Raw genomic sequence first — 24,095 nt, 5'->3', positions numbered from 1 at the left:
GGCAGCTCGTCCCCTCAGTCGCCCACACCTTCCCTGCAGGGAAGCCGGTGGTGTTCCTGAAGGCGTTGGACGACGTGTCCGTGGAGGAGTGGGGCACGCTGGCCTTGCGGTGCGAGGTCTCTGACCACCAGGCTCGTGTGGTGTGGCGAAAGGACGGCATGGAGTTGGGCCCCAGTGACAAGTATGAATTCCTGTACACAGCGGGCACTCGGGGACTCGTGGTGCACCACCTGAGCAGGGACGATGCTGGCCTGTACACCTGCGACGTGGGCACTGATGAGACCCGTGCCCATGTCAGCGTGCACGGTGCGTGCTGCAGCCGGCTCCAGATGGCGGGGCCAGGGGCCTGGGGGGGTGGCTCTGGGCATGGGGGTGCCTCGGCCTGGGGGACCCACCCACTCTCTGAGACCAGGGGCCGCTCTGCTGAGCCTGGAGAGGTCAGGGCAGGCTCCTGAAGGAGCGGGCTTGAGGAGGCCCAGGTGCAGGCAGGTGGACCAGGGATGATGGAGCCTGGGAGACTAGACTGGCCCTGCTTGATAGAGCCCCAAGGTGTGAAGGATTCTACAGAGGCTGGAAACGTTCACTCTGCACCAGGGGCTGTGTACGGGCAGGCACAGGGGCCACAGAGGGGCCGTCAGGAGAGCCTCCTGGAGTGGGCGAGTGGGAGAGTCTGAGATGTCAGGCAGGGGGTGCCCCAGTAGGGCTCCCAGACCATGGCACAGCCTGGTGAAGGTGGCTGTGGGCAGGCCACATGCTTTTCACATGCTCCTCCCAATCTGGGCCCGCTTCCCCAACTATAGGGCGGGTGCCTGACGTCCTGTGTGTAGCACTGTCCTGGCCCCGCCCCCGTAGCCCTGCTCTCTCTTGTGTGCATGGCAGGCCTGCTGCCCTGTGGTCCCTGATGGTCTGGTCAGTGTTTGATGAGACGGGAAAGGGACAGGAAAGGGAGGGCGGTGTGGTGAGTTTGTCCTAGAGCTGGATTGCCTCTTCATTTGGGGTGCCTGTTCTTCTGGAGCATAAAAGCTGGTGACAACTGTGTGTTCTGCTTATTCTCTTCACATTGTTCCATAGCAAATGTGAAGGCGGCCGCCCTGGTCATAACGCATAACTATCAGCCATCCAAACACCAAGGTGTGGACAGCTGGAGGCTAAGAGGACATTTGCCGAGAGGGGCAGCAGGCCCTCTGGGAGTGGGTTTGTGGCGGGTGGGTATGCAGGCTCTCTGGCTGCTCTTGCCCCTCCTGGGGTGCGGCCCGGGGCTGCTACAGGCTTGACGGTGCCCGTCTCGAGGGGCAGGCTTCCGTGGGCGTGGCTGGCGTGATGGCTGTCTCCTCTGGCCCACAGACCTGCACGTGGGCATCACCAAGAGGCTGAAGACAGTGGAGGTGATGGAGGGCGAGAGCTGCAGCTTTGAGTGCATCCTGTCCCGTGAGAACACTGCCGATGTGGCTGTATGGATGGTTGGTGGGAAAACGGTGGGCAGCTCTGGCCGCTTCCGGGCCACACGCCAGGGCCGCAAGTATACGCTGGCTGTCCGAGATGCTCTGCCAAGTGACGCTGGGGAGGTGGTCTTCTCTGTGCGGGGCCTCACCTCCAAGGCCTCGCTCATCATCAGAGGTGGGTGATGGCGGCAGTGGGAACTGACTGGCCGGGGCAGGTCGGGGGTCTGTCTCCAGAGGCTGGTTTGGGAGCTGCTGAGCCTGGGCCCTCCCCAGGCAGCCTGGCTCAGGGGCCTTGGGCTTGGAAGCTGGAAGGGGGTGCATCTGGGGACTGTCTCCCCAGCCCCTGGTTGGCACCTGGAGGCATCTGTCAGAGTACTGGGGGGGTTCTGGTCATCCAGGGGACTTACTTTCTAGGATGAGGTGCTGGAGCCTTTGGGCAGAAGCAGGGTTTCTGATCTTCAGTCCGTGATTTGACTGCTGTGGTAGCTTCCAGGGTGCATGACTCGTGAAGCCAGTGAAATTGCCATTGGCATTTCTGAGCTCCTACTTCCAGCATGAGTACTTGGTGCCAGTGGGTGAAGCTCAGCCCATAGTCAGCGCTGGCCCATGGCCATGCTCTGAGTCACAGGACTCTGAACAGTGCTGAGAACATAAGATTCTGTGGTCTAATATTTCTCCCTCCCGGGGTCATTCCCTGGTATTCCAGGGCTCTGAGGCCCCTGGGTCTGAGGTTCCAGAGTTGGAAGTTTTGGAGCTGTAGGTGCTGTGGTCTCAACCTTCAGAGCCTGAAGGTTGCTGAATGCCTGCCTTGCCCTCACCCCAGGCATGGCTAGGGCTGTGGCCGTGGGTAGAGCTGTGGCCATGCCTCTTGGGCCCCCATCTCTGTTCTTTTCAGAGAGGCCAGTTGACATTATGAAGCCACTGGAAGACCAGCGGGCCATGCTGGGTGAGGATGTGGTGCTGAGGTGTGAGCTGTCACGGGAGGGGACCCCAGTGTGCTGGCTGAAGGACGGGAAAGCCATTCGCAAGAGTCAGAAGTATGAGCTTCTCATCAAAGGCACTCAAGCCATGCTGGTCATCCATGCAGCCTCACTCAAAGATTCTGGCGAGTACACGTGTGAGACGGAGTCTTCTAAAAGCACAGCCAGCCTCCGAGTGGAAGGTAACCCCCATGAGAGACGCCAGGACAGCCCCTGTGGCTTCTTTTCCCAGGCAGGAACGGAGGGGCGCCCAGCAGGGAAGGGGCTCGCTCAGGTCCCTGAGGTTCTGTGGGTGGGCCAGGAGAACCACCTGTGATGGGAGAGATTTCGTGTCCTGAGGGCCTACATGGGGTCTGCACAGGCCTCTCCCTCCCATCCGTTCTCCCCCAGAAAAGCCGAACCGGTTCACGGAGGAGCTGGCTGACCTGCAGGTGAAGGAGAAGGGCACAGCTGTGTTCGCCTGCAAGACGGAGCGCCCCGCGGCCTCAGTTACCTGGCGCAAGGGCTTCACAGAGCTGCAAGCCTCAGAGAAGCATGCTCCCAGCCAGGAGGGCCTGACCTTGAGGCTCACCATCAGCGCCCTGGAGAAGGCGGACAGTGACACTTACACCTGTGACATAGGCCAGGCCCAGTCCCAGGCTCGGCTCCTGGTGAAAGGTTAGGCCCGGAAACCGTGCTGTTGCTCGCATTTGCACACTATATTTCAAGGTCCATGGTGTGCTCAGGTGTAAGCTTTGTTTAAAGTAGACTTGGAGGGCTTCCCTGGTGGCGCAGTGGTTGAGAATCCGCCTGCGGATGCGGGGGACACGGGTTCGTGCCCCGGTCCAGGAAGATCCCACATGCCGCGGAGCGGCTGGGCCCGTGAGCCATGGCCGCTGAGCCTGCGTGTCCGGAGCCTGTGCTCCGCAAAGGGAGAGGCCACAGCAGTGAGAGGCCCGCGTACCACCAAAAATAAATAAATAAATAAATAAATAAAGTAGACTTGGAGATGGGCAGAGATCAGAGCTCTGCCTGGCCCTAGACAAACCCAGCCTTGGTTTCCCCATCTTCAAGGGGAGTTGTCCTGTGTGGTCTTGTCTCTGGCCCTCCCAGCTGGGCCTTGTGTAAATGAGTCGGCAGCCCTCATTCATTTGTGCGTTCATTTGCTGGATGAGTGTTTCTGGAACCCTTCCAGCGTGTGCCCCTGCATGAGCTCTGCATGTACTTACATGCAGATGTACCGCCTCTGCTCCTGTGGAAGGAGACTCACGCGGGGAAGTTTTCAGGTTTGAGCAGCAGTTTTCACCTGGCAGGCAGGGTGACGGTTATCATTCTCCCACTTCACAGATAGGGAGACTGGGCCTTTCCTCGGGGTTGTTGGCTGGTTCAGGGTTGTAGGACAAGTAGGCATCAGGGCAGGCTTGAGCCCAGCCCTCCAGATCCCAGGGCTGGTGTCCAGGGTGAAGTCAGCTGGAGGTCCTTCCTGGGGGTCTCTCCATAGAAAAAAACCCAAAAGAATAGCAAAGAAGCCTCACTCTTGATTTTTTTCTCTTTTTCAGTGAAATACAGTGAATCCACTGAGCTCAGTGAAAATGTTTTGTTAGTGCAGTAGAAGCACCACCATCTAATAAAGTATCGGGATGGCCAAAAAGTTCGTTCAGGTTTTTCCGTAAGATGCTACGAAAACCCGAACAAACGTTTGGGCCAACCCAGTAGATGTTCATACTTTAAAAAAGTCAGAGTGTCCCATAATAACAACATATGGTCTTTAAAAAATTTAAAACACAGACTTGTACCAGTCTAATAGTGTCAGCCGGAGCCTTTTCTTTGTGTATCAGTTCACGAATCAGAATTCCTTATCTCTTTTTGTGAACATCGCCCTCCTGATGTGCCATCTATGCTTTCTGGTGTGCAATAGCTTCAAGACACCTGTGGATGCAGAAGGAATCTGGAGGCCAATCTATCTCTATACTTATGACTTCTTCCTAAGCTTTCACCATACCTAAGACAACGGCAAAAAAATTTTTTCTAGCGATTCACGTTGTCAGTCCTCCAATGCATTCGATTTAAATGTCATCATAGCCATGCGTCTTTTTTCACACTCGTTTCTTCTGTTAATACAAAATTTAATTGCGTTAAGTGATTTCTGTGACAGGCATAACTGGCCTAGACAGGTTAGGGAGCACAGCTTGATGGAGGGGCCTTGCTGTGTGTCACCTTGTGTGCTCTGCAGAAGGACCCCAGAGGTGGATTTGGGGCTCACTGGTGGATCTGAAACAAATACTTTTAGACAGTTCAGCTCGGACCCACTTACTATTTTATGTTTTGTCATTCAGAGTCCGTTAGAGTCATTTGCTCAATCCCTGTTGTGAGCCCACCCCAGGTCTTGGGGGGCGCCCTGTTTCCCTTGGCAGCTGGCCAGAGGGTCCCTGACATGCCCGTTTGTGTCCCTGCAGGCCAGAAAGTGCTCATCACAGAGGACCTGGAGGATTTGGAGGTGCAGGAGGGATCCTCGGCCACCTTCTGCTGCCGTATCTCCCCTGCTGACTACAAGCCCGTCCACTGGTTCTTGGACAAAACCCCACTGTCTGCCAACGAACTCAATGAGATCAAGGTCCAGCCAGGTGGCTACCACGTGCTTACCCTGCGGCAGCTGTCCCTCAAGGACTCAGGCACCATCTATTTTGAGGCAGGCGACCAGCGGACCTCAGCTGCCTTGCAGGTCACAGGTAGGCTGCATGCCCAGTGCCCAGTGCCGTGGTGGGGGCCAGTCTGTGTGACTAAGCATGCAACCTCAAGACAGTGGCTTGGCCACATGCTGGGTGAGGACCTGGGGCTTACAGAGAAGGCACCATGGACTTCCCATGGGCTGGGGCCTTGGATCCCAGGGAGCGGGTCTTGGGAGTCTGAGTGGCGCTATTTCAAGATACATTGTTGCTCATGGTATGCAGAGGTGAACTCAAGGTCAGTGTAGAGGCTGGGCCCACCTCTCTGGTGTGTGGAGCCACACAGAGCCTGTCCTGTTCCCCCAGCGGCCCTGTCTGCAGCCCAGACTGAGGGGGGCAGGTGGGCACTGACCAGGAGTGCTGCCTGGTCTGCAGTGAGACCTGGGGCTTTTCCTGCAGGAGCCCCCAAGTGTCTTATGCATCCCTCTCTGTCTTCAGAGAAGCCAGGTGTTTTCTCCCGGGAGCTCACAGATGCCACAGTCGTGGAGGGGGAAGACCTGACCCTGGTCTGTGAGACTGCTGCTTTAGACACCCCTGTGTGCTGGACCAAGGACGGGAAGGCCCTGCGGCCATCGGCTCGGTGCAGTCTGAGCTATGAGGGCCGCCGAGCCCAACTGGTCATCACTGACACCACCCTTCAGGACGGTGGGCTCTACAAGTGTGAGGCTGGAGGTGCCTGGAGCAGCTCCACTGTCAGGGTCCATGGTGAGCCCCTGGAGGGGGGGTGCTGGGCAGCCTCCAGCCGCACTCTGGACACCCCTGTTTCTTGTCTTGCTAAGGGCAAGGGGGACTCCAGGACTCTATCTGACCCTCTCTGTCTCTGCCCTCTATGTGTGGGGGTGGGGTGGTGGGGGTGGGGTGTCTGTTCTGAGGCTCCTTCTGTCCACCTGTATCTTTCCAGCAGTTCAACCATCTTGCTCTGCTCCCTGCTGCCCATCTCTGGGTCTCTGATGCTCCCTGATAGCATCCCTCACCCTCTCTCGGTCTTCTGACCAGCAATCTCTTTTTGACTTCATTCCTGACTTTGTTTTGTGTTCTGACGTCACCATGTCTCCCTTCTCCTGGCTTGGCTCATCTCCATCTGTCTCAGTCAGCTCGGGGCTGGGTAACAAATACCACAGACTGAGTAGCATAAAAAAAACATGTCTCCCGGTTTATCATCTCCCAGTTCTGGGGACTAGAAGTCTGAGATCAAGGTGTTGGCAGGCCTGGCCTCTCCCGAGGCCTTTCTCCTTGGCGTGTAGATAGCTGTCTTCTTCCTGTGTCTTCACAGACATCCCTCTGTGTGTGTCTGTGTCCTAATCTCCTTTTCTTGTAAGGACACCGATACTGTGGGATTACGGCCCCATTCTGAGTCCTGAGGGTTAGGGCTCCAACAGATGAATTTGGGGGACACAATATAGCCCATAACACTCCACCCTTCTCTGTTTCCTGCTGTTTGGCTCACCCTCCTGGAGAGGCAGAGGTCTTGAGGTCACTGTCACTAGCCCCAGTGTAGACAGTGAGGTGGGCCTGCCCGCACCCTGCAGCTGCTGCTCTCAGCCATGCTTGACCACAGGAGACACCCCTGTAGGAGGCAGCGGGGTGAGGGCTGAGCTGAGCTCATCCCTGTCCACAGCTCAGCCCGTGCAGTTCCGAGAGGGGCTGAAGGACGTGGAGGTGCTGGAGGGTGGTGCTGCCACACTACACTGCATGCTGTCATCGGTGGCCATGCCCGTGGAGTGGCGTCGTGGAGATGAGGTTGTGCAGCCTGGAGACAAGTACAGCCTGAGGCAGGAGGGTACCATGCTGGAACTGCTCATCCGGGACCTGCGGCCTCAGGACAGCGGGCAATACTCCTGCTGCTTCAGGGACCAGATGACATCGGCCAGGCTCACCGTACAGGGTAAGTATACTTAGCCACCCTGCCCATGTGACCCTACACGGTTCCATACAGCCCCTTTCATCCTTTGTGGGGGAATGAAGATGATATCTGTGTCCATCGGACCTTGTTGCAGCCCTACCTGCTGAGTTCATAGGAAAACTGAGAAGCAAGGAGGCCACGGAAGGGACCACGGCCACGCTGTGCTGTGAGCTGAGCAAGGCAGCCCCTGTGGAGTGGAGGAAGGGGCCCGAGACCCTCAGAGCTGGAGAGAGAGTGAGCCTGAGGCAGGACGGAGCTGTGTGTGAGCTGGAGATCCGTGGCCTGACTGTGGAGGATGCTGGGGAGTACTCGTGTGTGTGCGGGCAGGAGAGGACATCAGCCACGCTCACCGTCAGGGGTAAAGACCACATGTGACCACGTGGACTGGCATTTGGTGGCTGCCCATCACCTCTCTGCTCTCAGTTTCCTTTTCTACCCTGCTCTCTCACTATCCTGTTCCTGTCCTTCCATAATTCTTTTGTTGTCCCTGTCATGTTCCCTGCCTGCTGTGTGGCACATGTACAGGTTGGACCTTTAAATGTCACAGTCCACAGTATGTACTGGGCACACCCAGCAGGTGGTCCATGTCCAGTTAGGTTTTGTATCTTCTATGAACTGTCCATGCCCTGTTCCTTCTGTGTGTTCAGAGAGGGTGATAGTGTTTGTGTGTTTCTGACCATCTCCAGGCCTACCTGCCAAGTTCACAAAGGGTCTGAGGAAGGAAGAGGCCATGGAAGGGGCCACGGCTGTGCTGTGCTGTGAGCTGAGCAAGGCAGCCCCTGTGGAGTGGAGGAAGGGGGCCGAGACCCTAAGAGCTGGAGACAGAGTGAACCTGAGACAGGATGGAGCCGTGTGTGAGCTGGAGATCTGTGGCCTGGTTGTAGCAGATGCCGGGGAGTACTCATGCGTGTGCGGGCAGGAGAGAACAGCGGCCAGGCTGACCGTCAGGGGTAAAGAATGTGTGTGGCCACGAGGAGCAGTGGCTTCGTGTCTGAGGGCTTGATCATGTCCTTGAGCTCTGCCCTGTCTGTGTACAGTCTTTCGCTTCTGTGTGCATCTCCTGCATTCCTGCAGCACGAGTCTCCCAGCACCTGCTTCTGTGAGGCCCATCTCAGATAAAGGACAGAGAATATGGTCCTCCCTGCTCTCAGGGGCTCATGCCTGAGGGAGAGAAGGAGGGCACCCACACAGTACAAGAGTGGAAATATGGTCCTCTTGAGGGGGCATGCCAAGAGAGAAGCTAGGAAGTCAATCAAAGGGTGGGATGTCGAACGGGGTGTCAAGAGGTGGAAGCTGGGACATGCCTGCTGGGCCGTGGGAGAGCCATGATGGGAGGTCCTAGGCTCTGTTGTCCAGCGCCGTGGTTAGGAGAGGTGAGGCTGGGTGTAGGGATAAGGTGGAGGTGAGGTGGGTGTGGAGGGTGAAGTGGAGGTGAGGGGTGTGGACAGTGCTTGACTGTGGAAGGAGAGGAAGGAGGGGCATGAAGAGCTGCACTGAGGAGCAGAGCCAGAGTCAGGAAGGGCAGGTGTGCACCCGTGCTGGCGCTGGGGTCCCTGGCTGGCATCTGTGGCAGGTAAGCTGACTCTAGGCAAGTGCCACAGAAGGGGGTCCATCAGGCGTGGCGTGGCGACCTGTGGCTGGGACATGGGATGAGAGGTCACAGTTTGAGGGTGGAGCACAGTCAACTAGAGCAGGACGGCTGGCCCATGGGTTTAGGGGCCAATAGGGCCACTTCCATTGTTGGGTGGATGACAGCCAGCTGGGTGGATATCCTTGAAGCAGGGTAGTGGGAGTCCCTTTACATCAGAGCAGCCCACTGTGGGCATTTTGCCTGGTGTCCCCTCGGGTCCCCCTTCCAGCGGGTGCTTGTGTGGCCAGCATGGTGTCTGTGGCCCATTCCCTGTCTGCAAGCTCCAGTGTCCATCAGTGTATGTGTCCGTCTGACCTTCCCCAGCCCTGACCAGCCAATTCACAAAAGTTATGAAGCGTGAGCAGGCCATGGGAGGGGCCATGTCCACATTCATTCTGTGCTGTGTGAGCTGAGCAGGGCAGCCCCATGCAGTGGTGGAAGGGGCCTGAGACCCTCAGAGATGAGGACTCAGGACGGGGCTTGACTGTGGTGTGGCTCATGGTCTGGCGATAGGTCAGCTCCCTGTGCCGGGGGTCCAGGTCCTCAGGGGCCTGCCCTAGTGAGGGCCTGGTCACTTCCTGCAGGGGTAGCAGATGGGACAGAGGATGAGGCCACCTACCATGTCCTGAGAGGGTCATGTGAGCAACATTAAGGAAGGGGCACGGGGACATCTCAGCGCAGAAGGAAGGATAGCTCTGCAGGTGCACAGGGGGCCTCACATTCTGGGCCCTGTTGGGCCATGCTCACAAGACAGGGTGGACGGTGAAGAGGATTCTGGAGGCTGGGCAGGGCCATCATGTGCACAGATACTCAGATCTTTGGGGAGAGGCCAGGCCACCATACCACCTTGAACTTCATGAATGGAGTGCAGCGTCTCCAGCGCAGAGACACTGGGCACTCATGCTGTTCAGATCCACCAGGAGACCACAGGGGATGTGGGCCTGGAGGCCTATCTCATAGTCAAGAGCAACTTGCACTGCACGAGGCACCACCAGTGGCCGAGGAGCGGAGGACCCAAGTTGACCAGCTGCAAGCAGCCCAAGAGAGCTGCTTTTAAGAGTATGCAGGTCCCAAGGACACCTACTCCAGGATGACAGGCCAGGAGGAGGGCGACTTCAGCTTCCCTTCTAGCTGTGGTGTTCCTAGCTCTGTCAGTCCTGTTCAGGTCCAGTCATGCCGGGGCTCTGGCCCCAGCAGCAGCAGGAGGTGACAAGGGGGGAATGCTGGTGCAAACGCGTGGGTAAGTTTAGGTAGCTCTCTTTGTGTCTCCGTCCCCAGCTATATCCCTCAAGATCATAAAATTGCTAAGAAATAAAGCCTGGAGGGGGCCACAGCCATGGTGTGGTGTAAGCTGGGCAGCCTGGCATGTAGAGTGGGGGAAGGGGTCTGGGCCCTTGAATCTGGCATCAGATACACTCTGAGGCAGGATGGGCCATGGAAGATGCTGAGAGGACATCTCTTCTGATTACTATCCCTTTCCATCCATCCTGTGGGCGCTGTGGCCATTTCTATGTGTCTGTCCATGTCATGAGGTCCTCACTGAGGATTCCATTTCCTTGCTGGTTTGTATCTAGATGGGCTCAGCCTAGTCTGTCCTCTGCCCCCACGCACTGTCACCTACCCATGCGTCTGTGGCTCCAAGCTTTTATTCCTTATTTGCTCCAAAGTGTGAGTGTTTTATTGTCAAGTGTCCACATCCTGATCCCCCCAAATTCTCCAGAGAGTCTGATGTTTTCTGTGTCCCTCTGACCCTGCCCAGCCCTGCCCACCAAGTTCACAAAGGGTCTGAGGAAGGAGGAGGCCACAGAAGGAGCCACAGCTACACTGCGCTGCGAGCTGAGCAAGACGGCCCCCGTGGAGTGGAGGAAGGGGCCCAAGATCCTCAGAGCCGGGGACAGAGTGAGCCTGAAGCAGGACGGGGCCGTGTGTGAGCTGGAGATCCGTGGCCTGGCTGTGGCGGACACCGGGGAGTACTTCTGCGTGTGTGGGCAGGAGAGGACCTCAGCCACGCTCACTGTCAGAGGTGAAGACCACGTGAGGCCAAATGGACTCGTTTCCATGTCACCACCTCCCCTGTTGGATCCTGTGGCTTTCTGTATCTTTTCAACTGGATTCCCCCAGCTGTCTCATGGCTCCTGTTTCCTTGTCCAGTAGATGTCATGTCCAGTGCTTTGTGTTCTCTGTTCCCTCTGGGGCATTTGCCTCCATCACCGTCTGTGCATTTGTTCACTTGTTCATACTGTGCTCTTCTGCAGTTTGTGTGGTTTTTGTGGTGTCCTGGACACAGAGTCCCCTGAGAGAGTCTGATGTTCTCAGTGACTTCTTAGCTTTACTCAGCCCTGCCTGCCAAGTTCACAAAGGGTCTGAGGAATGAAGAGGCCACAGAAGGGACCATGGACATACTGTGCCGTGAGCTGAGCAAGATGGCCCCTGTGGATTGGAGGAAGGGACCCGAGACCCTCTGAGATGGAAATAGAGGGAGCCTGAGGCGGGGTGGGGCCGTGTGTGACCTGGAGATGATGGCCTGGCTATGATGGATGCTGGGGAGTACTTGTGTGTATGTGACAGGAGAGGACCTTGGCCATGCTCACTGTCAGGGATAAAGACCCCGTGTGATCAAGCAGAGCCATGTTTTGGTGTCCAGTTATTGACTTCATTGCATCCATCTGCATTCGTTCCACATTCTCTCCCTGTCTCGGTGCCACCCTTTTTCCATAAGACGGTGGAATCCCTCCCACCTTCCTGGGCTGTTGTATGAACCAGAAGAAACCAGCAATTAAGCCATTTCCCACCCCTTGTGTCACCACTGGTACTGTCCTGTTGTCCTGTTGGAGTCTGTGTCTTTTCCTCCATCCTGTCACGTTCTGCCCCCAAACTTCTCCAGAGAATCCGATGGTCTCCATGTCATTCTGACCCTTCTCAGCCCTGCCTGCTAGGTTAGTACAAAGTATTAGGCCTGAGGAGACCACAGAAGGGGCTGTGCTGAGGGAAGCCACCAACCACAGTGTGTCCTCAGCACACCCAGCACATGGCCCATGTGTGCTTGGGTTTTGTGTTTCCTCTGTGTTGTTCGCATCCTGCCTTTTGTGTGTGCTCACAGAGTGTGATTGTGTGTGTGTCTTTCTGACCAGCCCTGCCTGCCAAGTTCACAAAGGGTCTGAAGAGTGGAGAAGCCACGGAAGGGGCTACAGCCACCCTGCGGTGTGAGCTGAGCAAGGTGGCCCCAGTGGAGTGGAGGAAGGGGCCCGAGACCCTCAAACCTGGGGACAGAGTGAGCCTGAGGCAGGACGGGGCCAAGTGTGAGCTGCAGATACATGGCCTGGTTGTGGCGGACGCCGGGGAGTACTCGTGTGTGTGCGGGCAGGAGAGGACTTCTGCCACACTGGCCGTCAGGGGTAAAGTCTGCATGTGGCCACCTGAATGACTTCTCTCTGCCACCTGTTCTGTGCTCTCCCAAAGTCACTGTCGTCTCAGGGTTACAGTCACAGTCTGTCTGATCCATCTGACAAAACGCACTGGCCAGCCCTGTCTAGACCCTGCGGGGACAGACCCAAGGGGCAGGTGGTGTGAGGACACCCCCAGGGAGGCATCATGGTCCAGGAGAGCTGCTCTGGGCCACTGGCATGTGGCTGGGGCTGTGGGTACGCATGGGGTCTCAACCTCAGGTGTGGAGTGGAGTCATTCATGTTAGTGATGGATGTGCACAGGAAGACTGAGGTGCAGCATTGAGGGGCTCAGGGAGCAGGTGGCCAGACAGGCCAGGCCCTCCTGTGTGTGGTAGCAGCATCTGATTGACCTTGGAGATTGTGTGGAGCCTCTGAAGAGCTCTGTCTCAGAAAGCTTGGGCTGTATAACAAATGCCACATATAGGTGACTTAACAACACACATTTATTGTTTCACAGTCCTGAAGGCTGGAAGTCCAAGACCAAGGTGTCTGCAGGGTTGGTTTCTTTTGAGGCTTCTCTGCTTGGCTTGTAGACAGCTGTATTCTCCCTTTGTCCTCACCTGGGCATCCTCTGTGTGTTTCTGTGTTCTAATCTCCTCTTCTTATAAGGACACTTATAAGTCAGATTGAATTAGTGCACCCCCCGCCCATGACCCCATTCTATCCTTAATTACCTCTATAAAGACCTTATTTCCAAATAAATTCACATTCTGAGTTCTTGGGGGTTAAGACTTCAACATATGAATTTGAGGGGAGGCATGATTCAGTCCATAATACTCTGTCATCTTGTCCCCCAAAATGCATGTTCTTTTCACATGCAGAGTACATTTACCCCATCCCCCAAACCCAAAAGTTTTAACCCATTCCAGTGTCAAGCTAAGTCAAAAATCTAATCTAAATCTCATCTAAATCAAGTACGTGTGAGACTAGAGTTACAATTCATCCTGAGGCAAAATTCCTCTCCAGCTGTGAACCTGAGAAATCAGACAAGTTATACGTTTCCAAAATACTTCAGTGGACCAAGCGTGGGATAGATATTCCCATTGCAAAAGAGAGAAATAGGAAAGAAGAAAGAGGCCACTGGTTTCACAGAAACCCAGCATCTAGTAGGACAGATTCTATTCGATTTTAAGGCTGGAGAATGATCCTCTGGCCCAATGCTCTGTCTTCTGGGCCCACCAGAGTGGTGACCTCACCCCCTTGGCCCTGGCCAGAGGTGGCATGACCCTCTGAGACCATGGATGCAGTGGCATCCCTGCTGACCTCTGAATTGCCATTGGGGTTATTCTTCCCAACTTTGAAGGATAGCGCATGTTCCCAGCCTGATAGCTGTATTGACCCATCCTATAGAAATCGCAGCTTCCATCATTTTGTCCCTTCTGTGTCTGATTAAGTCATGGCTGGCAGTGTTTCTGCTGATATAAAATTCTCAAAAGCCTTGTTGGTCTCCTTTATAATTCACAGGAGTCCAAGCTTTCAGACAAGAGCCTTCCACACAGCCTTCCTGGATAACTCCATCTCTAGTCCTGGCTTTGCTGAGGTGGCTGATTGGATCCAGAACTCACACTCAGAATATCTCTTTACTGAATGATTTTCCAGCCACACCCTTGGTATTCTCTCTAGAACAGGCATTCTCATCTTTTTGCAATTTCAGTGGGCTGAAAAATTTCTAAATCCTCAACTTTTGGTTTCCCTTTGCTTAAATACTTCTTTCTTTGACATAACTCAGTTTTCTCTCACATTTTACCATAATCAACAAGGAGCAATCAGTCTGTGTCTTTAGTGCTTGGCTTACGAGTCGCCTCAGCTAAATATCCAAGTTCACTTGTAAGTTCTACCTTCCACAAAACTCTGGGACACATTTCAGCCAAATTCTTTGCTGCTTTATTAAAGGATTGCCTTTCTTCCAGTTTCCAATAACACATTTCTCATTTCCATCTGAGGCCTCACCAGAAGCACCTTTAGCATCCATATTTCTACCCATAATCTCTTCAAGCTAATCTAGATTTATCTAACATGCACCTCAGAACTCTTCCAGTTGTGACCCATCACCCAGTTCCAAAGCCACTTTCATAATTTTAGGTATTTGCTACAGTAGCGACCCACTCCTGGTACCAATATCTGAATGGCTTAACAACATAACAGTGGCTTTCAACATCAGAAAATTTTTTCCTCCCAGTCCTAGGAGTTGGAAGTCTGAGATCAAGGTGTGGGCAGGACTGGTTTCCCTCGAGACCTCTCTCCTTGGCTTGTAGATGGCCATCTTCTCTCCATGTCTTCACATGGTCATCCCTCTGTGTGTGTATCTGTGTCCTAATATCCTCTCCTTACAAGGACACCAGTCATGTTGGGTTAGGTTCCACCGCAGTGACTTCCTTTTTCTTCAGTCACCTCTTTAAAGACCACATCCCCCAATACATCTCCATTCTGTGCTCCTGGGGTTTAGGGCTCCAACATATGATTTCTGAGGGACACGATTCAGCCCACAACAGGTTGTAACAAGGGTGGGCTCTGGTCAGCTATAACTTGTGAAGCTCACATTCTTCCTGGAGTTGGGATGGAGGAGAAGACTTTAGGTTGGATGGCTTGGGGTGTGGTTAGAAGGCCACAGCTAGAATCCATTAGGGTCTAGGAGATCTTAGGCCAGGAGAGTGGGAGTCCAGTGAGGTAAGGAAAGAATGTGCGAGGTGGATAAGGTGGGGCCTGGTGTGGGCAGGGAAGGCATGCAGTGAGCCCAGATGTGGGCAGTGCTGGATTGACACTCTAGCTGGGGTGGGGAGCACAACTGAGGGATGTCAGTGGGGCACTTGATGTCATGACTGGAAGGTGCCTTCTGGGGGTTCTCCCAGGAGACATGTACATTGCATTGTTGCATGTGTGAGTTGTGAGCTGGAGGAGCCTGGTTCGTACTCTGGGTGCAGACGAGGTCAGCGCTTAGACAGTATGAATGGGTATAGGTAGGACAGATGTGCTCTGAGAAGACAAGAGGTCTGGATAGAACCAGTCCCCTGGCACCCTGCACCTCACTGGACAAGATGCAAGATGATCACACTGTCATATAGGCGTTGGTCTACCTCTTCACATGTCATCCACCCTTGCTGCTTCTGTTCTCACCCTGAATGTTCCGGTCATACTCCCAGTCCTTTTGAGGGGTTGATGGTTTCTGTCCATCTAACTCTCTGCAGCCCTGCCTGCTCGGTTCATCCAAGATCTGAAGACCAAGGAGGCCACAGAAGGGGCCACAGCCACACTGCACTGTGAGCTGAGCAAGGCAGCCCCTGTGGAGTGGAGGAAGGGGCCCAAGGCCCTCAGAGCCGGGGACAGAGTGAGGCTGAGGCAGGACGGAGCCATGTGTGAGCTGGAGATCCGTGGCCTGACCGTGGAGGATGCTGGGGAGTACTCGTGTGTGTGCGGGCAGGAGAAGACATCAGCCACGCTCACCGTCAGGGGTAGAGACCTGTGTGACCCAGCAGAGCTGTGTTTTGGTGTCCAATTATTGACTTCCTGGTTTCCCCCTGCACTCATCGCATCCACCCTCATTGTCTCAGTGTCATCCTCTTCCTATAACCGTGGAATTCCTTCCTCCTTTCTGGGCTGTTGTGTGAACATTGAGAAACCAGCTCTGAGCTACTTCCCACCCCTCGTGTCACTGCTGGTTCTGTCCTGTTGTCCTGTTGGAGTCTGTTTTTTCCTTTGTCGTGTCATGTCTCCAAAGTTCTCGTGAGACTCTGATATTCTGTGTACATCTGACCCTTCCTAGCCCTACCTGCTGAGTTCATAAGAAGACTGAGAAGCAAGGAGGCCACAGAAGGGACCACAGCCACGCTGTGCTGTGAGCTGAGCAAGGCAGCCCCTGTGGAGTGGAAGAAGGGCCCTGAGACCCTCAGAGCTGGAGACAGAGTGAGGCTGAGGCAGGACGGAGCCGAGTGTGAGCTGGAGATACGTGGCCTGACCGTGGAGGATGCTGGGGAGTACTCGTGTGTGTGCGGGCAGGAGAGGACATCAGCCACGCTCACTGTCAGGGGTAAAGACCACATGTGACCACGTGGACTGGCATTTGGTGGCTGCCCATCACCTCTCTGCTCTCAGTTTCCTTTTCTACCCTGCTCTCTCACTATCCTGTTCCTGTCCTTCCATAATTCTTTTGTTGTCCCTGTCATGTTCCCTGCCTGCTGTGTAGCACATGTACAGGTTGGACCTTTAAATGTCACAGTCCACAGTATGTACTGGGCACACCCAGCAGGTGGTCGATGTCCAGTTAGGTTTTGGATCTTTTATGAACTTTCCACGTCCTGTTTCTTCTGCATGTTCAGAGAGCGTGATAGTGTTTGTGTGTTTCTGACCGTCTCCAGGCCTGCCTGCCAAGTTCACAAAGGGTCTGAGGAAGGAAGAGGCCATGGAAGGAGGCACGGCCGTGCTGCGCTGTGAGCTGAGCAAGGCAGCCCCTGTGGAGTGGAGGAAGGGGCCTGAGACCCTGAGAACCGGGGACAGAGTGAGGCTGAGACAGGACAGGGCCATGTGTGAGCTGGAGATCCATGGCCTGGTTGTGGCAGATACTGGGGAGTACTCATGCGTGTGTGGTCAGGAGAAAACCTCAGCCACGCTCACTATCAGGGGTAAAGACCCACGTGGCCCAGCAGAGCTGTGTTTTGGTGTACAATTATTGACTTCATGGCATCACCCTGCACTTATCCCACCTACCCTCCACACCTCAGTGCCACCCTCTTCCCATAACTCCACGGAATTCCTTCCCCCTCCTGGGCTGTTGTGTGAACCATGAGAAACCAGCATCTAAACTACTTTCCACCCGTTGTGTCACTGCAGGTTCTGTCCTATTACCCTGTAGGAGTTTGTATCTTTTCCTCTGTCCTGTCACGTTGCTGCCTTTGAAGTTCTCCCATGACTCTGATGTTTGTGTCTGTCTGATCGTCCTCAGCTCTGCCTACTGAGTTCATAAGAAGATTGAGTAGCAAGGAGGCCACGGAAGGGACCACGGCCATGCTGCGCTGTGAGCTGAGCAGGGAAGCCCCTGTGGAGTGGAGGAAAGGACCTGAGACCCTCAGAGCTGGAGACAGAGTGAGCCTGAGGCAGGACGGAGCTGTGTGTGAGCTGGAGATCCATGACCTGACTGTGGAGGATGCTGGGGAGTACTCGTGTGTGTGTGGGCAGAAGAGGACATCAGCCACGCTCACCGTCAGGGGTAAAGACCACATGTGACCACGTGGACTGGCATTTGGTGGCTGCCCATCACCTTTCTGCTCTCAGTTTCCTTTTCTACCCTGCTCTGTCATTATCGTTTTCCTTCCATAATTCTTTTATTGTCCCTGTCTGTTGTGTGGCACATGTACCAGTTGGACCATAAAAAGTCATAGTCCATCGTCTGTACTGGGTACACCCATCAGGTGGTCCGTGTCCAGTTGGGTTTTGTATCCTCTATGTACTGTGCATGTCCTGATTCTTCCATGTGTTCTAAGAGTGTGATAGTGTTGGTGTGTTTCTGACCATCTCCAGGCCTACCTGCCAAGTTCACAAAGGGTGTGAAGAAGGAAGAGGCCATGGAAGGGGCCAGCGCCACGCTGTGCTGTGAGCTGAACAAGGCAGCCCCTGTGGAGTGGAGGAAGGGGTCCGAGACCCTCAGTGTGGGAGACAGAGTGAGCCTGAGGCAGGATGGAGCCGTGTGTGAGCTAGAAATCCATGACCTGACTGTGGAGGATGCTGGGGAGTACTCGTGTGTGTGTGGGCAGGAGAGGACCTCAGCCACACTCACCGTCAGGGGTAAAGACCACATGTGACCACGTGGAGTGGCATTTGGTGGCTGCCCATCACATCTCTGCTCTCAGTTTCCTTTTCTACCCTGCTCTCTCACCACCCTGTTCCTTTTCCTTCCGTAATTTTTTTTTCAAAGTCCCCCTTGATTTTTGGGTTATTTTTTCAAAGTCCCCCTTGGATTTCTTTTTTTAAAACATCTTTATTGGAGTATAATTGCCTTACAATGTGTTAGTTTCTGCTTTATAACAAAGTGAATAAGTTATACATATACATATATCCCCATATCTCTTCCCTCTTGCGTCTCTCTCCCACCCTCCCTATCCCACCCCTCTAGGTGGTCACAAAGCACCGAGCTGATCTCCCTGTGCTATGCGGCTGCTTACCACTAGCTATCTATTTTTCCATAATTCTTTTATTGTCCCTGTCATGTTCCCTGTCTGTTGTGTGACACAAGTACAGGTTGGACCTTCAAATGTCACAGTCCACAGTGTGTACTGGGCACACCCATCAGGTGATCTGTGTCCAGTTGGGTTTTGTGTCCTCTATGTACTGTGCATGCCCTGATTCTTCTGTGTATTCAGAGAGGGTGATAGTGTTTGTGTGTTTCTGACCATCTCCAGGCCTACCTGCCAAGTTCACAAAGGGTCTGAGGAAGGAAGAGGCCATGGAAGGGACCAGGGCCACGCTGCGCTGTGAGCTGAACAAGGCAGCCCCCGTGGAGTGGAGGAAGGGTCCCGAGACCCTCAGAGCCAGGGACCGAGTGAGCCTGAGGCAGGACGGGGCCATGTGTGAACTGGAAATCCATGACCTGACTGTGGAGGATGCTGGGGAGTACTCGTGTGTATGTGGTCAGGAGAAAACCTCATCCACACTCACTGTCAGGGGTAAAGACCCATGTGGCCAAGCTGAGCTGCGTTTTGTTGTCCAATTATTGACTTCATGGCATCACCCCGCACTTATCCTCCCTACCCTCCTCGGTTCAGTGCTACCCTCTTCCCATAACTCCACGGAATTCCTTCCTCCTTCTGGCCTATTGTGTGAACCATGAGCAACCAGCATCTGAGCTACTTTCCACCCCTCTTGTCACTGTACATTCTGTCCTGTTTCCTGTTAGTGCCTGTGTCTTTTACTCCATCCAGGCAAGTGCTGTCCCCCAGTAATCTCCGGAGAACCTGATGTTGCCCACACCGGCTAACCCTCTGCAGCCCTACCCAGCAGATTCATGCAAACATGCGGCCTGAGGAGTCTGTGGAAGGTGTCACAGCCACACATTGAACTGACTGGGACGAAGGGAGCTCCAGTCCACAGCGTGTGCTTGGCACACCCAGCACATTGCCTGTGTCCAGTTGTGTTTTGTGTCTTCTCTGTGATGTACACGTCCTGTCTAATCTGTGCCTTTAGAGAGCATTATAGCGTTTGTGTCTTTCTGACTTTCCCAGCCCTTCCCATCAAGTTCACAAAGCATCTGAGGAAGGAAGAGGCCACAGAAGGGGCCATGGCCACACTGCGCTGTGAGCTGAGCAAGGCAGCCCCTGTGGAATGGAGGAAGGGTCCTGAGACCCTCAGAGCTGGAGACAGAGTGAGCCTGAGGCAGGATGGAGCCGTGTGTGAGCTGGAGATCCGTGGCCTGACCGTGGAGGATGCTGGGGAGTACTCGTGTGTGTGCAAGCAGGAGAGGACATCAGCCACACTCACCGTCAGGGGTAAAGACCACATGTGATCACGTGGACTGGCATTTGGTGGCTGCCCATTACCTGTCTGCCCTCAGTTTCCTTTTCTACCCTGCTCTCTCACTATCCTGTTCCTGTCCTTCCATAATTCTTTTGTTGTCCCTGTCATGTTCCCTGACTGCTGTGTGGCACATGTACAGGTTGGACCTTTAAATGTCACAGTCCACAGTGTGTACTGGGCACACCCAGCAGGTGTTCCGTGTCTAGTTAAGTTTTGTATCTTCTAAGAACTATCCACGTCTTGTTTCTTCTGTGTGTTCAGAGAGCGTGATAGTGTTTGTGTGTGTTTTGACCATCTCCAGGCCTACCTGCCAAGTTCACAAAGGGTCTGAGGAAGGAAGACGCCATGGAAGGGGCCATGGCCGTGCTGCGCTGTGAGCTGAGCAAGGCAGCCCCTGTGGAGTGGAAGAAGGGTCCTGAGACCCTCAGAGCTGGAGACAGAGTGAGCCTGAGGCAGGATGGAGCCGTGTGTGAGCTGCAGATCCATGACCTGACTGTGGAGGATGCTGGGGAGTACTCGTGTGTGTGTGGGCAGGAGAGGACATCAGCCACGCTCACCGTCAGGGGTAAAGACCACATGTGACCACATGGACTGGCATTTGGTGGCTGCCCATCACCTCTCTGCTCTCAGTTTCCTTTTCTATCCTGCTCTCTAACTATCCTGTTCCTTTTCCTTCCAGAATTTTTTTTTCAAAGTCCCCCTTGGTTTTTTTTTTTTCAAAGTCTCCCTTGCTTTCTTTTTTTAAAACATCTTTATTGGGGTATAATTGCTTTACAATGTGTGTTAGTTTCTGCTTTATAACAAAGTGAATCAGTTATACATATACATATATCCCCATGTCTCTTCCCTCTTACGTCTCCCTCCCTTCCACCCTCCCTATCAACCCCTCTAGGTGGTCACAAAGCCCCGAGCTGATCTCCCTGTGCTATGTGGCTGCTTCCCACTAGCTATCTATTTTTCCATAATTCTTTTATTGTCCCTCTCATGTTCCCTGTCTGTTGTGTGACACAAGTACAGGTTGGACCTTTAAATGTCATAGCCCACAGTGTATACTGGGCACATCCAGCAGGTGGTCCATGTCTAGTTAGGTTTTGTATTTTCTATGAACTATCCACGTCCTGTTTCTTCTGCATGTTCAGCGAGCGTGATAGTGTTTGTGTGTTTTTTGACCACCTCCAGGCCTGCCTGCCAAGTTCACAAAGGGTCTGAGGAAGGAAGAGGCCATGGAAGGAGCCACGGCCATGCTGCGCTGTGAGCTGAGCAAGGCAGCCCCTGTGGAGTGGAGGAAGGGGCCTGAGACCCTGAGAACCGGGGACAGAGTGAGGCTGAGGCAGGACGGGGCCATGTGTGAGCTGGAGATCCATGGCCTGGTTGTGGCAGATGCCGGGGAGTATTCATGCATATGCGGTCAGGAGAAAACCTCAGCCACGCTCACTGTCAGGGGTAAAGACCCATGTGGCCCAGCAGAGCTGTGTTTTGGTGTACAATTATTGACTTCATGGCATCACCCTGCACTTATCCTCCCTACCCTCCACACCTCAGTGCCACTCTCTTCCCATAACCCCACGGAATTGCTTCCCCCTCCTGGGCTTTGTGTGAACCATGAGAAACCAGCATCTAAACTACTTTCCACCCGTTGTGTCACTGCAGGTTCTGTCCTATTATCCTGTAGGAGTTTGTATCTTTTCCTCTGTCCTGTCACGTTGCTGCCTTTGAAGTTCTCCCACGACTCTGATGTTTGTGTCTGTCTGATCGTCCTCAGCTCTGCCTACTGAGTTCATAAGAAGATTGAGTAGCAAGGAGGCCACAGAAGGGACCACGACCATGCTGCGCTGTGAGCTGAGCAAGGCAGCCCCTGTGGAGTGGAGGAAGGGCCCTGAGACCCTCAGAGCTGGAGACAGAGTGAGCCTGAGGCAGGACGGAGCAATGTGTGAGCTGGAGATCCATGACCTGACTGTGGAGGATGCTGGGGAGTACTCGTGTGTGTGCGGGCAGGAGAGGACATCAGCCACGCTCACCGTCAGGGGTAAAGACCACATGTGACCACGTGGACTGGCATTTGGTGGCTGCCCATCACCTCTCTGCTCTCAGTTTCCTTTTGTGTCCTGCTCTCTAACTATCCTGTTCCTTTTCCTTACATAATTTTTTTTCAAAGTCCCCCTTGGTTGTTTTTTTTTAAACATCTTTATTGGAGTATAATTGCTTTACAATGGTGTGTTAGTTTCTGCTTTATAATAAAGTGAATCAGTTATACATATACATATGTCCCCATATCTCTTCCCTCTTGCAACTCCCTCCCTCCCACCCTCCCTATCCACCCCTCTAGGTGGTCACAAAGCACCGAGCTGATCTCCCTGTGCTATGCGGCTGCTTACCACTAGCTATCTATTTTTCCATAATTCTTTTATTGTCCCTGTCATGTTCCCTGTCTGTTGTGTGACACAAGTACAGGTTGGACCTTCAAATGTCACAGTCCACAGTGTGTACTGGGCACACCCATCAGGTGATCTGTGTCCAGTTGGGTTTTGTGTCCTCTATGTACTGTGCATGCCCTGTTTCTTCTGTGTGTTCAGAGAGGGTGATAGTGTTTGTGTGTTTCTGACCATCTCCAGGCCTACCTGCCAAGTTCACAAAGGGTCTGAGGAAGGAAGAGGCCATGGAAGGGACCAGGGCCACGCTGCGCTGTGAGCTGAACAAGGCAGCCCCCGTGGAGTGGAGGAAGGGTCCCGAGACCCTCAGAGCCAGGGACCGAGTGAGCCTGAGGCAGGACGGGGCCATGTGTGAACTGGAAATCCATGACCTGACTGTGGAGGATGCTGGGGAGTACTCGTGTGTATGTGGTCAGGAGAAAACCTCATCCACACTCACTGTCAGGGGTAAAGACCCATGTGGCCCAGCAGAGCTGTATTTTGTTGTCCAATTATTGACTTTATTGCATCACCCTGCACTTATCGTCGCTACCCTCCTTGGTTCAGTGCCACCCTCTTCCCGTAACTCCACGGAATTCCTTCCTCCTTCTGGCCTATTGTGTGAACCATGAGCAACCAGCATCTGAGCTACTTTCTGTTCCTCGTGTCACTGCATGTTGTGTCCTGTTCCCTGTTAGTGCCTGTGTCTTTTACGCCATCCAGGCACGTGCTGTCCCCCAGTAATCCCCAGAGAATCTGATGTTGCCCACACCGGCCAACCCTCTGCAGCCCTGCCCAGCAGATTTGTGCAAACATGTGGCCTGAGGAGTCTGTGGAAGGTGTCACAGCCACACATTGAACGGACTGGGCCGAGGGAAGCTCCAGTCCACAGCGTGTGCTTGGCACACCCAGCACATTGCCCCTGTCCAGTTGTGTTTTGTGTCTTCTCTGTGATGTCCACGTCCTGTCTAATCTGTGCCTTTAGAGAGCATTATAGCGTTTGTGTCTTTCTGACTTTCCAGCCCTTCCCACCAAGTTCACAAAGCATCTGAGGAAGGAAGAGGCCACAGAAGGGGCCATGGTCACACTGCGCTGTGAGCTGAGCAAGGCAGCCCCTGTGGAATGGAGGAAGGGTCCTGAGACCCTCAGAGCTGGAGACAGAGTGAGCCTGAGGCAGGATGGAGCCGTGTGTGAGCTGGAGATCCGTGGCCTGACCGTGGAGGATGCTGGGGAGTACTCGTGTGTGTGCGGGCAGGAGAAGACATCAGCCACGCTCACCGTCAGGGGTAAAGACCACATGTGATCACGTGGACTGGCATTTGGTGGCTGCCCATCACCTCTCTGCTCTCAGTTTCCTTTTCTACCCTGCTCTCTCACTATCCTGTTCCTCTCCTTCCGTAATTCTTTGTTGTCCCTATCATGTTCCCTGCCTGCTGTGTGGCACATGTACAGGTTGGACCTTTAAATGTCACAGTCCACAGTGTGTACTGGGCACACCCAGCAGGTGGTCCATGTCCAGTTAGGTTTTGTATCTTCTATGAACTATCCATGTCCTGTTTCTTCTGCGTGTTCAGCAAGCGTGATAGTGTTTGTGTGTTTTTTGACCATCTCCAGGCCTACCTGCCAAGTTCACAAAGGGTCTGAGGAAGGAAGAGGCCATGGAAGGAGCCACGGCCGTGCTGCGCTGTGAGCTGAGCAAGGCAGCCCCTGTGGAGTGGAGGAAGGGGCCTGAGACCCTGAGAACCGGGGACAGAGTGAGGCTGAGGCAGGACGGGGCCATGTGTGAGCTGGAGATCCATGGCCTGGTTGTGGCAGATGCCGGGGAGTACTCGTGCGTGTGTGGTCAGGAGAAAACCTCAGCCATGCTCATTATCTGGGGTAAAGACCCATGTGACCAGCAGAGCTGTGTTTTCGTGTTCAATTAATGACTTCATGGCATCACCTTGCACTTATCCCACCTACCCTCCACACCTCAGTGCCACCCTCTTCACATAACTCCACGGAATTCCTTCCCCCTCCTGGGCTGTTGTGTGAACCACAAGAAACCAGCATCTAAACTGCTTTCCACCTGTTGTGTCACT

General features: G+C 54.1%; 1 protein-coding gene across 1 annotated transcript in view; it reads left to right on the top strand.

The window, feature by feature from the left end:
• Nucleotides 1-24,095, top strand: part of OBSCN (obscurin, cytoskeletal calmodulin and titin-interacting RhoGEF) — a 167,458-nt gene that overhangs the window by 71,113 nt on the left and 72,250 nt on the right. Inside the window, exons 34-57 of the mRNA XM_059063315.2 lie at nucleotides 40-306; nucleotides 1,345-1,617; nucleotides 2,338-2,604; nucleotides 2,813-3,079; nucleotides 4,858-5,130; nucleotides 5,566-5,832; nucleotides 6,746-7,012; nucleotides 7,125-7,388; nucleotides 7,717-7,980; nucleotides 10,420-10,683; nucleotides 11,792-12,055; nucleotides 15,292-15,555; nucleotides 15,867-16,130; nucleotides 16,459-16,722; nucleotides 17,043-17,306; nucleotides 17,618-17,881; nucleotides 18,496-18,759; nucleotides 19,315-19,578; nucleotides 19,908-20,171; nucleotides 20,786-21,049; nucleotides 21,369-21,632; nucleotides 22,219-22,482; nucleotides 23,037-23,300; nucleotides 23,629-23,892. Coding sequence (XP_058919298.1) covers nucleotides 40-306; nucleotides 1,345-1,617; nucleotides 2,338-2,604; nucleotides 2,813-3,079; nucleotides 4,858-5,130; nucleotides 5,566-5,832; nucleotides 6,746-7,012; nucleotides 7,125-7,388; nucleotides 7,717-7,980; nucleotides 10,420-10,683; nucleotides 11,792-12,055; nucleotides 15,292-15,555; nucleotides 15,867-16,130; nucleotides 16,459-16,722; nucleotides 17,043-17,306; nucleotides 17,618-17,881; nucleotides 18,496-18,759; nucleotides 19,315-19,578; nucleotides 19,908-20,171; nucleotides 20,786-21,049; nucleotides 21,369-21,632; nucleotides 22,219-22,482; nucleotides 23,037-23,300; nucleotides 23,629-23,892 — 6,369 coding nt within the window. The remainder of the gene's footprint in view (nucleotides 1-39; nucleotides 307-1,344; nucleotides 1,618-2,337; nucleotides 2,605-2,812; nucleotides 3,080-4,857; nucleotides 5,131-5,565; nucleotides 5,833-6,745; nucleotides 7,013-7,124; nucleotides 7,389-7,716; nucleotides 7,981-10,419; nucleotides 10,684-11,791; nucleotides 12,056-15,291; nucleotides 15,556-15,866; nucleotides 16,131-16,458; nucleotides 16,723-17,042; nucleotides 17,307-17,617; nucleotides 17,882-18,495; nucleotides 18,760-19,314; nucleotides 19,579-19,907; nucleotides 20,172-20,785; nucleotides 21,050-21,368; nucleotides 21,633-22,218; nucleotides 22,483-23,036; nucleotides 23,301-23,628; nucleotides 23,893-24,095) is intronic.

This window comes from Kogia breviceps, chromosome 4 (genome assembly GCF_026419965.1).
Source record: "Kogia breviceps isolate mKogBre1 chromosome 4, mKogBre1 haplotype 1, whole genome shotgun sequence".
NCBI lineage: Eukaryota > Metazoa > Chordata > Mammalia > Artiodactyla > Physeteridae > Kogia > Kogia breviceps.
The sequence above is the reverse complement of the archived record's forward strand: the minus strand, read 5'-3'. Positions and strand labels throughout refer to the sequence as shown.